This window comes from Micromesistius poutassou (assembly GCF_964030765.1).
Source record: "Micromesistius poutassou genome assembly, chromosome: 21".
Taxonomy (NCBI): Eukaryota; Metazoa; Chordata; class Actinopteri; order Gadiformes; family Gadidae; genus Micromesistius; species Micromesistius poutassou.
This window is the reverse complement of record NC_140291.1, coordinates 12,176,651-12,193,705: the sequence shown is the minus strand read 5'-3', so window position 1 is coordinate 12,193,705 and position 17,055 is coordinate 12,176,651. Positions and strand designations below refer to the sequence as shown.

At 41.6% G+C, this 17,055-nt stretch overlaps 1 protein-coding gene across 1 annotated transcript; it reads right to left on the bottom strand.

Annotated features, from left to right (window-relative positions):
* Positions 1 to 265: 265 nt before the first annotated feature.
* On the bottom strand, positions 266 to 16,700 carry slc35g1 (solute carrier family 35 member G1; the record flags this gene model as incomplete). The annotated part of the gene is made up of 5 exons (XM_084485816.1): positions 266 to 3,232; positions 11,985 to 12,181; positions 13,239 to 13,373; positions 14,197 to 14,401; positions 16,232 to 16,700. 5 exons carry the CDS (start codon positions 16,698 to 16,700, stop codon positions 2,823 to 2,825), a joined length of 1,416 nt encoding a protein of 471 aa, XP_084341942.1. The 3' UTR covers positions 266 to 2,822.
* Between the last annotated feature and the right edge of the window lie 355 nt (positions 16,701 to 17,055).

Sequence of the window (17,055 nt, the reverse complement as noted above, 5' to 3'; positions counted from 1 at the left end):
AGTGTCAGTAAATAAAAGCTATTAATAAACAATACAGCTAAAAATAACTGAATTAATAGCTATATAATGATTATATAAGCCAACTAAGTAAGAAACCAAATACAACCAAAATATTCAGAAACACATTGTAAGTTACTTGCATAGTGCACAGGTAGACGTCTTTTAAGCCACATTTGAACTTCAAGTTGTAAAAACATATCTCTTTGAAGAAGGTGCTTTAAATTGAGCAATAAAGGGGATTTCAGTTTGTTTTTTTGTTCCAAAAGTTCCACGAGTACGTTCCAGGTAAGTTGTACTTTTTGACTAAGAATTCAATGGCGGATTCCTGATGGCTTGGAATGTGTGTGAAAAAGCAGATATACTAACTTTTGAGAGTTCAAGTTTGATTCCTGAATGACATTCAAAAGAAAAATCGAAAAATTATCACAGTGAGTTACCATTTCAACAAAAACTCACTCCAAGAGCCAAAATCCACACATAATTACATTTGACAGTTCAAAGTTCAAGTTCAAGTTGGAGCTATGGACCTTAAGACCATTAGGAACCACTTGGAAAACCATTGTCAACTCTATAGAGTTGTGAAGTGGGGAAAAGCATTTGATAGCAAGTTATTTATTTACCGTTACCTTATAAATAAAATATGTAATTTCTCAAAAAGCTGAAGCACCATTAACAATTATACAATCTAAATTCACCCATACATAATCAAGGAGCCTCCGGCGATTATAAGATATGTAATGAATTACTCATCTTGGAAAATCAGGATTTTTCCTTCCCCATCTGACTCAATAGCACAAATAATATAAGGATGGCATAGATTTGAGATCAAAAACAACAACGGCAATACCCTGTGTGTCCAGAGATGGTACTGTCGCGCTGGTTGTTGTTTTTTGTGTTTGGTTACTCGTTAAAATGAGCTCTTTAGCTTATTAGTAAACTTTCTTAATCAATAAAAAAATATACTGAAATATTCATGTATTAAAACAATGGACCACAGAAATAGAAATCGATTTTTTGAAGATCACAGAAAATACATTTCAATACGATAAAGATAATGATGAACTATACAGCCCTTATATTAAAACTACATACAAATAGGACTCAAATGTCTTGTGAATAAGGTCAAATAAATACTACGAGCAAAATGTCTTTCCTTTGAGGTAATATTACAGAAGAAATAAGGGTTGTCTGTTAATTCAATGTGTTTATCGGTGTTGTCAAGATTCCACATGAAAATGATCACATCTTACTATAGAACAAATCCTTGATATGAAGCTGAGCTTATTGTTCCAGTGTGAATGAATATATATATGCATATCAGTATATAACAACGTAAAAATGTTTTCCTTCTACTGTTGTACTTCGACCACTGCAATGCTTATCAATTTAGATGAATTATAATGAATTATTTGAGTTTCAACATATTTCTGTCTTAGATTCTACAACTATAACTAGTGCTTGTTAGCACAACTATGAAGTTTACTGAAAATAATGGAAGGATATACCTTGTGAAAATTAATACACAATAAATCGTTCAGATCAAATTAAACATGATTGTTTTTCTTTCATTTAAGATACACTTATTTAAAGCTGCTGTAGGTAAGATTAGATAATTTGGGTTCAAATTTGTAGCACTACATAAAAAAGGACAGAATCATATGGTTTTAACAGAGCAAATCACAAAGAATGTGAATGTAGCGTTCGTTTCGTGTAGCATTCAAGTAAATTTTCAACTTGGAAACTTTTTTTAGTGTCTCAACAAAATAAAAAAAGTTTATGCAACTCCTTTATACAAAATTTGTTAAAGGGATTAGGGGTTATCATGCCACCAGGTGTGAGTGCGATTAGCCATTACAAGCCGTTGATGGATAGATAAGCAACATTTGCTACAGTCCACTGGGTAGGCAGGTGGACTGATCTATCCAGCATACATCTAGGTCAACACCCCCACTAGTGATGTCACTAGGCCACAGGTAAAGGCAGATTTTTAAATAGCTTGTAATGGCTAATCACACTAACACCTGCTGGCATGATAGCACCCCTTTAATTATTAGGTAAGTTAATTATTAATACTATTAAAACTTTGGTTTCACTTATCTTGGCTTCCTGACAGAGGACATATCGTCTAATCGTTATCTGGCACTATAGGTCACTTTTTATTACAGTTGGACGTACTTTAAGAGTTCAATGGTAGGGGTTGGTTTCCAAGTAAAATGGCATGAACGTTGAATTTCACAATGTTAGAACAGAAAGTAACAGTAAGCAACTAACTGGCACATTAAAACTAATGTTTTCAACATTGACCTGTTTTTAACCTTTCTTTACTATGGGTGATAGCACCCATTTTGGTCATTGTGGTTTTAAGCAACAAAAACATACTATCATTCTCTAAACAGAGATAACATTTTATGAATACAATTGCAAAAAAGAATACACCTTAAACCATAGGTATAATCTACTAAGAAAAAAGATAATAAATATAAATACTTTATATTTGCAGTCTCATTAGATTCTTTTTAAATTGAAGACACAGAGATTCTCAACGATTTGGAGCAGGGATAGTACAGTTCAACTATCAAGGCACTTTAAAAATAAGAACAGAGTAAAAGTAAACTATCGATATCGTTCATAAATGTAAAGCCGCACTACCTGAATACTTTGTTTTAAAAAGGTTCTTCTGTGGTATTGCTTCCGCCTCACTCCTTGCTTGAGTGTGTAACGTTACGTTAAGTTGCGCTCGTTCCGAGATCACCTTTCCTCCCCAGGTACCGCTCGCCTTGGCTGCACTGCTACCTGGTCACTTTGGCCGCACCACTCAAGCATCACTTATGAGTATTTCGGTACCACTTCCTGAGCACCACGCCGACAGTGCTGAGCACCACGCACAGCGCCCCGCCCAGGCTCCACCAGGTGGGCGCCCGGCTGAAGAAGATGAACTGGAAGACGAAGGCCAGCAGCACATCCAGCGTGCGCATGAGTGCCACCGGGCCGGCCTTCTCGATCTGCAGGGCCTTGGTGAGGAAGCTCTGGCCGGCGATGCCCAGCACGGCGATCAGCATGAGGATCCAGCGGTCGCGGCCGCACGGCGGCAGCGCCCACTGCCCCAGCACCGTGAGCACGATGAGGCACTCGGCCAGGCCGATGACGGCGTAGTACCACACCGAGAGGTAGTAGTGGACGCTCTTGCCCATCTTGCGCAGCACCACCATGGTGCACGCCGCCCCGATGGCCCCTGAGGACAGAGTCACTGGTCAACTTTTATGCTCGATGAAAATGGATTTGAAGTCAACAAACAAACAAACACCAACAAACAGTGTGCCGTATCCATTGGTGGTTGTTGGTGGCTTTTAGGGTACTTTTTTTGGTTGGCAAAATCTGCAGCTTGGGGCAGCATTGTAAAGTCGGTCCGTGATGCCTTACAGTTCACCTATGGAACCTGGTAGTTAGGCCTGGGCAATAATGCAATATTATCCCTCTATTTTCTTTGAATGGTATAGTATCATGAAAACTTACTGAACTTATCGGGAATAAATCATGGGAAGATATGCCATTTAAGTGAACCCCCTGAATTTGAACACTGAGATAAAAAAAAGAAGTGATATGGACTTAGATTTCTAGGAAGATGGGGGGAGTTGATGATAGTAAGACGCGTAATAATGAGTGATGTTGGACATTAAATGTGCCACACAAACACACACACACACACACACACACACACCATACTTTAAGTATAACATCAATCTCTGCCCAGACAGCACTGCAGGCCCGGGGTAGTTCGGGAGGTTTCCCGTTGGGCCGGTCCACTTTCAAATGTATTTTGGGCCGCTTGGGTGAAAGAAAAAATGACTTTGACCATTATTTTATCTTCTCCTAAAGTAGACGTTCTTAATTAATCTGAAATTTCAGCCCCAGCATCGCAGTATATATAATATGGATCATACAATGTACAGTAGTTCACCAAATTATTTCCCAATTATTTGAGTTGGTTTGGTCCATAGTGCGTCTTTTCTTTTTTTTACTTTATTTTAAGATTTTCTGCCATAAATAAAATACAAACACTAATACAAATACAAATACAAACAGTAAAAAAACTGACGATCCCCATCCCCCTCCCCCCCATACAAAAACAAATAAAAACAATAATAATAACAACATTTAAATAAAGCATCCAAGAATCAGTTTGTTGCCATCAATAGGTCACAATACAGTCACATTACAATAACAATTATAATCATGATTCAGAAAAATCAGGATTGTGGTCCTGTAAAAGCCAGGTTCTCTACAAACTCTATGAAGGGGCGCCATACTACATCGAATTTATGTCTGGATCCATGCATAGTGTATCTTAGTTTTTCAAGTTTCAAATTTGACATCACTTCTTTCACCCACTGTAGGAAAGATGGAGGCCGCTCTGACTTCCAACCAAAAAGAATGAGACAACGAGCCAAAAGTGAGGCAAAAGCAATTGCATTTGCTTGATGGGTGGTAACGCTAGTTTCTAAAGGACATACTCCAAAAATAGCTGTAAATGGATTTGGATGAATGTTAATGTCACATATTTGAAAAACATTCCAAAACAGACGTCCAAAATTCAACCAAAGATGGACATGACCAGAACATATGACCCAAAGTAGCTGGGCTCTGACGACATCTCAAACACCTGGGGTCTACAGATGGATATATTTTAGCCAGTTTTTCACTGGAAAGATGAAGGCGATGAAGGACTGAATTAGACCATGCCTTATACTGAAAGAGGAAGCATGTATATATCATGCCATGTGTCATCAGGTAATTCACATCCAATATCCTGTTCCCATGCAGACTTAGTCTTCAACCATGATGGTGGGCTTATATTCTGGATAACATTATATATTCTGGAGATTGCACCTTTAATAGAGGGATTAAGGTCTAAACAGAACTCAACCGGGCCCTTGGTAGGACTTTGTGGGAATGAGGGGAAATGTTTTCTGGCAAAACTGCACACCTGTAGGTATCTAAAGAAATGAGATTTGGGGATATTGTGGTCTTTACCTAGAGTCTCAAAAGAGGCAAACACACCAATAACACACACCATCAATAAAAAGATCACCAAAGAAAACAAGGCCACCTCTATGCCACAGTTTAAATGCTGTATCAATAAGTGACGATGGGAAGAGATGATTAGAAGACAATGGGGAGAAAGTACTGGTTTGGCCGAGGTCAAATCTTTTCCTGAACTGAGACTATATTTTTAGGGACGACTTAACAATGGGATTTTGAACACAAGTGGAAGGCTTAATAGGCAGAGGGAAGATCAATAGAGAAATAGGAGAAGTTGGGAGACTGAACTGTAGTTCCACGATAGACCAGGAGGGGCCCTTGTTTTCTTCAAATGTGGATACCCAATACATACACACATACACGTAGTAATGAATAAAGTTGGGAAGGCCCAGTCCCCCATCAGATTTCGGACTCTCTAGGTAAGTCTTCCTAATGCGTGGGGTCTTCTCATTCCATATAAAAATAGAGATGAGTTTATTCAATTGTTTGAAAAAAATATATTGGCAAGAAGGCAGGAATCATTTGGAATAAATATAGAGACTTTAGAAACTTTGGTAATACTGTCATTTTCACAGCTTATTTTTTATTCGCCCTGCTAGCGAGATATGTAAAGACGCCCATTTTTCGAAGTCCTTTTTAGTTTGTTCCTGTAATGGTTGGAAGTTGTACTTGGAAAGGTCTTTGAATGCATGTGTAACCTGAATCCCTAGATAGGTGAAGCGCTGTTGTTCTGTCTTAAAAGGGAAGGAGCCATAATTGATTTTTAGAGCCAGTTGATTGATTGGAAATAGTAAACTTTTGTTGAGGTTCATTTTGTAACCTGAGAAATTCCCAAAAGTCTGAAGCATATCTAAGAGGACGGGAATAGACTCATTCGGATATGAAACAAAACAAAGCAGATCATCCGCGTAAAGTGATAGTCTTATGCGTGGTGTCCCTTTTAATTCCTGCTATTTTGTTTTCGGATCGCAAGGCAATCGCTAAGGGTTCTATAGCTATATTAAAAAGATTAGGCGATAGATGGCACCCTTTCCGTGTCCCTCTGTGAAGGGGGAAATAGTCTGAAATGATGTTATTTGTGCGGACTGACGCCATGGGAGATGTGTACAGAATCTTTATCCAGGAACAGAATTGTGGGCTGAAACCAAATCTTTCCAGGGCCGTAAATAAATAGGTCCATTCAATTCGATCAAATGTCTTTTCAGCATAGAGTGAAATAACAATCTCAGGTTGAATTGTAGAGTGGGCAGAGTAGAGAACATTAAATAAGCAGCGCATATTAAAAAAGGACTTCCTGCCTGTAATAAACAGGCAGGCAGTCCTTTTTTAATATGCGCTGCTTATTTAATGTTCTCTACTCTGAATTGAATGCCTTTTCTAATAAGGATGGCAGACCCTAGCCCTTGCACTAAACCTGGAGTGGTAGATTTGGTCAATATAGCCCCTTTTATGTCGAGCAGGAAGAAGTCTATTCTGGAATAGGAGTGCTGGAGAGAAAAAAGAAAATTGTTTTGTGGTGGGGTTCCTCTTCCTCCATGGGTCTGATAGATTATAAGAGTCTACAAAACAGTTAATAACAGCGGCAGCTTTAGAGAGAACCCAAGTAGAAGTTGTACTAGACCTGTCAAGTTTTAGATCCAAAACACAATTAAAATCACCTCCTAGTATTAGCTGGTGCGAGTCCAGATCTGGTAGAGAAGAAATAAAGTTGGAAAAAAATGTTGGATCATCCCAGTTAGGGCCATAGAGGTTAGCTAGCACAAGATGTGTGCCATATAGTTTCCCCACAACTATAATATAACGGCCATTGTTATCCGAGATTACTTGGGATGAGATAAATTGAATGCCTTTTCTAATAAGGATGGCAGACCCTAGCCCTTGCACTAAACCTGGAGTGGTAGATTTGGTCAATATAGCCCCTTTTAAGTTTGGAATGGTCACTAGACCTGATATGAGGCTCTTGGAGAAACATTACATCAGCCTTAAGGGACTTTAAATTAGCAAATATTCTGCTATGCTTTACAGGGTTATTAGCACTGTTGTGTGCCCGTGAGGCCACACGTTGACGCACCTAGCCCTAAGCTTCCCACTGCCCAATCACTGGGTAGGACATCTGCTATTAATCTGGACATATAAATGAACACTGTTGAAATGCTGAACTGTTGTAACTAATGATCTGCTGTATCTGAAAAGTTATAATACTGATCTGCTGTCTCAACAATAAGTGTACTGAAGAAAAAAGAAAGAAAAGAAAAGCGGAACCATCATAACCATCTGTTCATAAAAAAGACTGCGATATGTGAAACATCGAAATGCTGAAATATTGGAACTGCTGATATGCAGTTTCGATGCTAAGGATATCGGTGGCCTCCGAAGAAAACGGGAACAATCGTGGACATCTGCTCTTGGAAAAAAACCGGACTTTCAGTGACACTACCATATATGAACAGGACTTCCGAATTTAGTGCGAGCATCACGTGGAATATACTGAGATATTGAATTGTTAAACTGCTGAGCTGCTGCGTCAGCAAAAATTGTACCAAAGGGCCCCAGAAGAAAAACAGGAACCTCCATGCCTCTCTACCTCTGATTAAGACTGAATGTAACTGTATTATAACTACGCATGCGCCGGCTGGCGGTTTGTGTATATAATGAGTGTTTAGAATCCACCTAGGTCACTGCTTTTTCCCCTCCTTCCCTTTCTCCCTCTACTTACTTAGTAAGGCAGCCTCTATGGAGGCCTTTTTTGCGTATTGCGATTACCTCTCTTTAGCTTATTCTTTTTCAGGTTTGTTAGAATTACTAACCTTAGATTCTTTTTCAGGTTTATTAGGATTACTAACCTTATATCTAATCTTACTTATATTGTTTATTGATAATTTGTATTGTTGATTGATAATTGAATGTATGGTTTATTGTAACACTGCTTGTGCAGTCTACTAGACTCAATTGTTGACTCTAATAGATATGCAAAGACAGGAGCGTGTAGACCTCTTTAATAGAAACCTTAATGTTGATTTAATGTTTTAGACAATTTTTTAATGTAATCATAATTTTCTGTAACTTTTTGCAAAACGGTATTATATATTAGACTCCGTTAACATTTAACCTCTTTCTCTTGAAAATCCCTTTTCTCTGTCATAGTGTAAAACAAGTTTATTGAATCTAAATAAAACTACCTGACTACACTTTGTAGTAGGCGATTGAATCGGTTCTTCAGTAATTGGCCCGGCTCCTCGGTAGGGGCCCAACCGACAGCTCGCAGCTCTCCCAGCCTCCGCACGATAGGTGAGTGGTGCATGACACAAACAAGGTTGATTGTGACTGGTCCGGAGAGTGAGGCAATATAAAGAGGTTCAGACTTGTTCCCCGCTTCGTGGCCCATAGGGACTGGGGTGGTAAGAGACGCCACAGAGTTCGATCGAAACGCGTATAGCCTAAATTTAGCTTAACCTCGTAGGGGCTTAAACGAGTGACCTGTGTTGGACACATAGACCAGAGTCTTCCTCCACTGAGCTTAGCCGAGGAACTCTAACACGTACAAAGAGGGCCAGCACAGGTTAAGCCCCGGGGCCGAAGAGAAACCAGTATCGGGTATCCCCCCTCCTAGGCGACGGCTCAGGAGAGGTCTTCCCACCTAGTGCGACTGAAGGTTCTCATATGGCCCTCATACTATAAAAACCCATTATAGGTTGGAACACTCGACAGCACCTTTTAGATTCCAGCTCAGTAGAGTTGTATTGTTTGGGGTGTTAGGATCTATGCTATTCAAAACCATGACAGTAGATAGTGAAGGAAAGTGACATAGTGAACAATCAAAAATGTGTAGCAGGAGACACAATTGGCTAACGAGTCAGTAGATTTGGATGCTTGCAAAGTAAAAACAAAATAATAAAAAATAAGTGATACATAACAAGAGCGAGCCATATAGGCTAATACGTAAAACATCAAATAACCCGTTCTGCTGGCCTACATATGAAGCCGCAGCTAACCCTCTTGAACTAGAACTAGTACTAACATGTAAAAAAATAAGCTTTGCTATCCTGGCAGTACTCCAGTCAGGGCATTTTAACATTGTTAACGTCAAGTTAACACTATTCTGTTTGTTTTTTAATAGAAGGATCAAACATTGAATACAACACTGCTCCGTCTGTTACTTTAGATTAAACCTTGAATACAAAACCGTTCCAATTTTTATGGAACGCAACGACAATGACGGCAGTAAGTCCTACGGGCCGATAATAGCTAATGTGCGTCCCGTTCCTTGCTTCAGATAGCTGACAACAATCAAATCGCAATATTGTATACACCCACCAAATACCATATTCAACACAATAACACTCTAGCGAGCTATATTAACATAGGGTACTTCTCAAAATATGAACAAGGGAATTATCATTGTCGTAATTAACTAAAAGTCACTTAGTGGGCTCGGCAGCACACTACGAAACTAGGTTAATAGGACCAAACTGCCCGTTTAAAGTTTACCGGTAGATCATTGTCCATCGACCCGGGGGAGCATGTGTGCGATGATGTACTCTTTCGCCTTTGCTGAATCGTCAAATGACTTCTGCTGTCCCTGGGGAGTGGTGATTTTCAATGTTGCGGGGTAGACGACGCCAAACTTGGTCTCCTGACATCGGTGTAGGAGCCCTCTCACCTCTCACCTCGGTGAAGGCCGCTCTCTTCTTCATCATCATCATCATCGCGGCTGTGTAGTCTGGGTATATGCTGATATTTCTGGCCGTCATGCTGAATGGGGCTTGGCGCGTGATGCCTTCCGTAGTATTTCCACTTTCTGTTGGAAATAGTGGAATTTGACGATGGTAGGTCTGGGCGGTTCACTGCCTCTCGGCTCCGGTCGGGGACTTGTGTGTGCCCGGTCGAGAGTGGGCACGTAATCAAGGCTCAGTATGTCTTGGAGCAATTTGGCTACTGATGTCACAGAGTTATAAGCACCCGATTCTTTCACTCCAAAAATTGCGACAGTTAGATCGCCGTTGCCTCGACTCCAAATCCTCTGTTTTAGCCGTGAGCTTGGTGACTTCCAGTGCGAGTTGGCTAACTTTCCCCTCCAATGTTACGACCCTGTCCGAGTAGTCGTTGACCGCCTCCTCCACGTTGTTTATGCGTGTGCCCTGTGCCGCACCGTCTATGGTGACCTTTTCTATGGCCGTTGATAGTGCAGTCCGTATGGACTGAATATGTCCTCGTAGATCAGTGGCGATGGAGTCAATTTTCTCATTCAGTGTTCTGGATAGGGAAGCCACTCTGTCATCAATTATGCTGATTACTGAGGCCTCTGATTTCTGGATTGACGCCATTATCAATGCTAAGTTGATGGTACCCTCACCGTCTGAGCCTGCGGCCTCCTTTTCACCACTTTGGTTTTTCTTCGTTTTCTTCATGATTACGTTGTTTAACCGCGTAATCTGTTCACTTTAAATTTAATTTAATATTGTTACTTTGATATTTCGACGGAGTAGGTTTGGATTTAACTTCAAATAATGGAATAATGACGCGAATTTCGATTGCCCTGAGGAGGAGTGCGATAAAACTGCGTCTTATCCCCACGTGACCCCACTTTTCTTGAGTGGTAACAGAAGAGAATTAGCTAACAGAAGCGACAAGTGTCGTTGATTGTGGAGGGCAGGAAAAGCCAAGGAGGAGCCGAAAAAGACAGATTTAAAAAAAGAAGGGCACTGGAGGAAGATGCTACGCCGCCAAATGTGCCAAAATAAACCACCTGTTAGATTAGATCCACCAGAGAGGTGGATCTAATGATTAATTTGCAACATAAATCATTTAGCTATTTGTGCTATGTTTGCAATGCCAACCTGGGCATAAAAGCTTAAACCAATTCATCATTATTCTAGTTTATTTTGTTAAGCCATATGACGAATCACAAATATAAAACGTGATAATACGTGAAAATTAACACATAAACTCCAGCATGATCTGTGTAAGTTAGCCCAAGCAATAAAGTCACCCCTTCTTTTTTTGTAGCTTTAGAAGAGATAAGCCAGTCAGACGCTAAAGAGGCAAGACTGGACAACATATTTCATGTAAAATATAAAAGACAGAACAAATGTGATAGACAACCAAACAAAAGCTGGAGTCAATTATATCAAATATAAAGTATTTGGTAGCCTCAGAGCAGCAGTTCAGCCGGTCTGATGCTGCTGGTGAACCCGATACATGAAGAAGACAGAACTGAGGGGACAGGTAGAGAGGACTTTAAAAAATATATTTAAATTATTTGATATAAAATAACCCACACATAGAACTGACATTGCATTGAAATTATCCCAAATATGTAATGGGTTAACATTGTATGTTTTAATATAATTTATAGTTTAAGTAACAGATCCTTGAGGTGGATTTTTAATTTGCCAAACGTTGATCCAATACCCAATAATAAAAAGGGATAGTACGAGTTTTGTGCTGTTAATTTATGCAAATTCTTCCATCACTGGAAAAAAGTGGGCCGGTATGGGCCTGAAACTCCCGGGCTGAAAATGGGTCCCACTCCGGCCCTGCTCCACACACACACACACACACACACACACACACACACACACACACACACACACACACACACACACACACCTCACTGCCGGTGTCACACTAGAACTAGTTTTTATTGTTGGTGACAATATGGTATATTACTATATTGGGCATCATATAATACATATTGCCAAGTATAAAACCCACATAAAATGACTTTGGGTTCACAGTCTCTTTAAGAATCATCCCAATATGAGGTTTGAACTAGATAGTTAAACCTGCTTAAACTATATTGCCTCATTTCCGGATACTTCAATGTAATGACCCTCGGTTAGACTGTCATAAGCATATTGTGATATTCATTGACATTGTGTCAAATTCCTCATGATTATCAACACATTGATCCACATCGCGGGGCAGCCTTCTCTCCAACTCACCGGCAAAGGCGGCGACGGTGCCCTTGATGTGGTTGGTGTAGTTCCCCTCGATGCCTGGGGGGCGCTCCCCGAAAAGGAAGGGCGGCCGGGCAATGAGGATGACCCCCGTCAGGGTGAAGACGGTGAAGAAGCAGTCCCACAATGTGCACTTCTCCTTCAGGAAGATCCACGCCAGCAGGGCGGTGAACACTGGGCTACTGAGGACGGGTGGGGGGAGATGGTGGGGTGGGGTCATGGTGGGGTCGTGGGGAGGGGGGGGGGGAGTAGGGGAAGGGGTAAGGATTGGGGTGAGGGTCGTGGTACGAGTAGGTGTGAAGATGGAGGTTGGAGTAGAGTGAGGAAAGTAGAGAGAAGAGAGAGAAGAGAGAAAAGTTAAAAGGTGGCAATATTGCATATATTTATGATGAGGCGATGAAAACTTGCTTTCCTTCCACATTCCTCTCTAAAGGTCTTCCTTGTTACCGGTCTGCGTGGTCGGAAACAAACAATGGATTCTTTCTCTAACCAGGAAGTTACACGAGGACAATACTCCAGGAAGGAGTACCAACGATAAACAAAGGAGGGACTGAACACACACAGCCAGGCATGTGATGAAAACATATCAATGTGTGGACCCATCAGTATTAAAAGGTTCTGGTTATGTTGTGTAGTTATGTTAAGGTTTACGGTTCTAAAAGGTTATGTTTTAGGTGAGAGATAGTTACATTTAGGTATAAGGTTAGAGAGGGTTACTCTCCGTATGGGAGTTTCCATTAACGCATTCTCATGGAAAAAAAAGATGGCTGCTACTGATGTGTCACACTATTTGTTTCTCTAATTAGTTTTGGTCTTTCCAATTGCGGAGAGGTACCAGAGGTTCCAGCCTTACACGCATTTGCGAATTGGTCTTGTACTGTCAGACTAATCCATCAGCTGATTGTGAGTGAAATACTTTTTGAGAATACCTGTTGTGGTTGAATGAGCACCTGGCTCTGTGTGAGACATTTGTGCACACATCGTGTGCACATAACAACTCTATGGTGGAGGAATGTAGAAGGGAGACGATGCCCTGGAGGTGGTCAGGGTTAGGTGGGTCAGGGTCAGGTGGTCAGGGTCAGGTGGTTAGGGTCAGGGTGTCAGGGTTAGGTGGTTCAGAGTCAGGTGGTCAGGGTCAGAGTCAGGTGGTCAGGGTCAGAGGGTCGGGGTTAGGGGGTCAGGGTCAGGTGGTTAGGGTCAGGTGCTCAGGGTCAGGAGGTCAGGGTTAGGGGCTCTCACCTGAACATGATGACGGTGGCGTCGGCGAGGGGCATCTGCTGCACTGCGTAGAAGAGCAGGATCATGGCGTTGGAGCCCAGGAAGCCCCTGAGGACCAGGAAGATGCGCTTGTCCCGGGGACCCAAGAACCCGGTTCTGGCGGACAGATGGGAGATGGATGGATACAAAGAGGGACGGATGGACGGACAGATGGCTTAATACATCGATGGAAGGACCTTTGGATGGATGGAATGATGGACAGAGTGATGAAGGATGAATGGATGGATGGATGGATGGAGAGATAATGGAATAGATTGGGGAATAAAGGATAGATGGATGATAGTTTGATGAAAGCATGAATGGATGGAAGGTGGGTGGATGATGGATAATCCCAGAGAGATGGATGGAAAGACAGATGAGTGAATGTATATTGCGAGATGCTGTGTAGAAGACTGAATGGATGGAGAGATGATTGTACGGGTAGAGGGATGGATGGATGACATGTGGATGAATAGATGGATGCTTTACAATATAGGTATAAATATCAAGTGTGCATCAGTCAATATCTTCATACAAAGTACTGATAAATGAGTTACCTATAACATATTTTGAAGTACCGGTACTTATCTGAGCACACTTTTCTTTGTTCCTTTATTATTCTTGCTATGCGAGTCCCTGTTTGAATTACCTTTTGCCTTGTTGCAAAAACTTGATTGTACAGAATGACCATGTGTTATAGTGCACATTTGATACTGAAATCCCTGCACTTTGAGAATCAACTTCAGCAGGTCATTCATCAGAATTGTAGGAACTGCTGGCTTCGTTACTCTACTTTACTCGTTTTTGGTTGAGAAGTACCACCACGGCGAACTCATTGTTGAAATTCAAATTCACATGATTGAAACACACCTTTTCAGCCAATTCCAGGTACAATGTGCCATGCCATGCTGCATGGTTAGTAACCGTGAACAGTGCTCACTTGTGGTAAATGAGGAGGGGCATGACGAATAGCATCTGGAAGAAGCATCGGAAGGCGCTGATCTCGATGGAGTGTACATCCTTGATGGTCTTCACCAGCAGGGCGATGATGGAGAAGAACACGGTGGACAGGAGGCCGTAGAACAAGCCCAGGCCCGGGCATCTCTTCTTCTTCCCCTCCACCTCCTCCACCACCGCCACCACCCCTGGAAGAATGAGAAGGGCATAGAGGGAGGGGAGCAAGATTTGAAATGTACGGTAACTTCAGACAAATGTGGTCAAGGGACAAAAGAAGAGAGAGGGAGGGATGGGGGAGGGAGGGGGAGAGCGCAAGAGTGAATGAAGCTTAGGATTTATTACAATGACCACCTGGGAGTGTGAAGGTATAAAAGAGTGAGACCGAAAAAAACAGAAAATACCAGGATTTATTCAATTGGCCATGACCCCCTGGTGTGTGTGTGTGTGTGTGTGTGTGTGTGTGTGTGTGTGTGTGTGTGTGTGTGTGTGTGTGTGTGTGTGTGTTCCTTGAAAATCATTCATTGTTTATATACACATCTCAGGTTATACCTCTCCTTAGAGCTCTTATTATCATGGAAACCGAGGCAGTGACAGTTTTTGTTTAACTCAATAGTGTGTATATAACAACATGACTCAACATGACTGGGAGAGAAGGATAGGCTAGACACTAGGTATGTGTATGCTCATTAAATCTACCTCAGTCTAAATCACTGTATGACATTCAAACGTAAACCTGGCCCAGCCTAACTAAATACATGCCTTAAAATGTATTTTTAGTTACAGTAAATACAGTAAATAAACAATTTCAACTTGTTGACTTAAACTGATTTTGTCATCTCCCAAATACTTTGACTGTCTAGCAGATGGCAGAAAGTACATATGCTTATCTTAGTGTAGTACTGTACTATAGTCTACCCTTTTTGTCAAAAGATCAAATCAAAACCTCACCAAATGTTCTGTCAACATGCAGGGTTGGTGCTGTAACCTTCTTTTCAAAGGTTACAGCACCAAAAGTAAACGGGCCTTGCTGTACTGTTAGACAGAAAATACTTCTTAGCTTTTGTAGATTGTGATAATTTATCAGGAATAATCAAATGAATAACACCTGTTGCTGTTGAGTCAGAATATTGTGACTTTTGACCGTATGTATACTAGCCATACGCGATTGGCAAAAAGATTGTTCTACTTTCATTCATAATAATTATTAATATAATTGATGATGAATATTATTATTGTTGTGGCAAGCTACACCTTTAGTGAAAACCTTCAGGCCTAACAGCCTATTCACCAAATGTATTCCTAATAATTTACTTCCTTCCTTCTACTCTGAAAAGACATAGATTACGGATAAATAAGAGTATATATTTTCTATAAACATGGTGCTTTATTCCTCAAGATTTCTTCCTTGCTAATTAAGGGAGTTTTTTCTTGGCCTCTGGGGGGCTAGGGTCAGGGGGCTGTCATAAATATATGGCCTGTTAAGCCCTTTGAGACTGTACCGGTGATTAAGGGCTGTAGAAATATAAAATTTAATTGAATTGAATATTCCCCAGTCTCCCAAGTTTGCCCGGGGCTAAAGGCCTTGCTCCGGCAGTCTAATGTGAAAACTGCACAGTCATCCTTTCTCCTGAGGGATGTAGAAGCGGCTTCACACTAGACTAGCCCATCTTTGACCACTTATGTCCCTATAATAACGTCGTCAGCCGTCGTTAAGATCATAGTCTACTACAACCACCCTGGATCCCTGCTCTGATCTACAGCTTTCATTCTAAGTTATTAGTATAAATCGATTTTAATAACCTACGTCAGTTGCGCAACGTGCGGCAGCGCCTGACGTAGGTAATGTTGGTTCTCTGACCGCGCGTCACTCTCCGATCTCCTTCCACCGCAAAGTTACACACTGTATATACAAACTCATTCAAAAGTACATCCCGATTCATTCGCTGTTCTATTATTATTATTATTATTATTATTATTATTATTATGATTATGATTATTTAAAAGACAAGCCAGCATACCGTTCCCAAAGCTCGCCCCTGGATGCTTCTGGTCCTCGCCGTGCCGGTTCGTAAAACACATACCAGGTGGGCACAGTCTTCTCTTCTTCTTCCTTCCTCTCGTCTTCGCCTCTTCCTCATCATCAGCATAATCAAAGGTAGCTTCTTCATCATCATCATCAGGCCGAATATGGCTGTTCGTTTGCAAAATAATCCTCTCCGCTGCACATTCACCATCCTCATTGTCGTCTTCGCAGTCGTGGCCAGCCTTCTGGAAGACCACCGTGACGTCCTCCTCGGCTCGGCGGGGGACGACGCGTAGCGCCCGGTCCTCTCCTATCATCTGATCGCCTCGCTCAGTGCGGTCGTCCATGGTGAGGAGTAGCGGCTGGACGGCAGCATGCCTCGGGGAGACTGACTCAGGTTTCCGTGGGAAGGACTCGTCTCTGGTTAATGTGTAACCTTGGTGGCTTGTGCTAATGAGTAGCATGCGTTGTTTGCTTTGTACCTACAGGGGGCAGAACGAAAACACAACCCGACGCCTGCTGGACAACCAAAACTTTCCCTCCTCTCCCCCCTCCCCAGTACCCTCCCTCGTGTTTACCCATATGAGTCCTCAGGTTCCCAGCCAATGGTTCCCACACAGCCCAGTGGCGTGACACCCCACTACATAGGATAGGATAACACAAATAGGGTATTAGGATATCCTATTTTGCCCTGCTTGTTCTCTCTCTTCATGATAAGCTATTAGAAGGCCTACTTTATGATTCCCAGATGGGACATTAGGGTGACCCTGCAGAAAGCATGGCTACAGGACAGAAGTGGAATTGAAAAGAAAATACTAA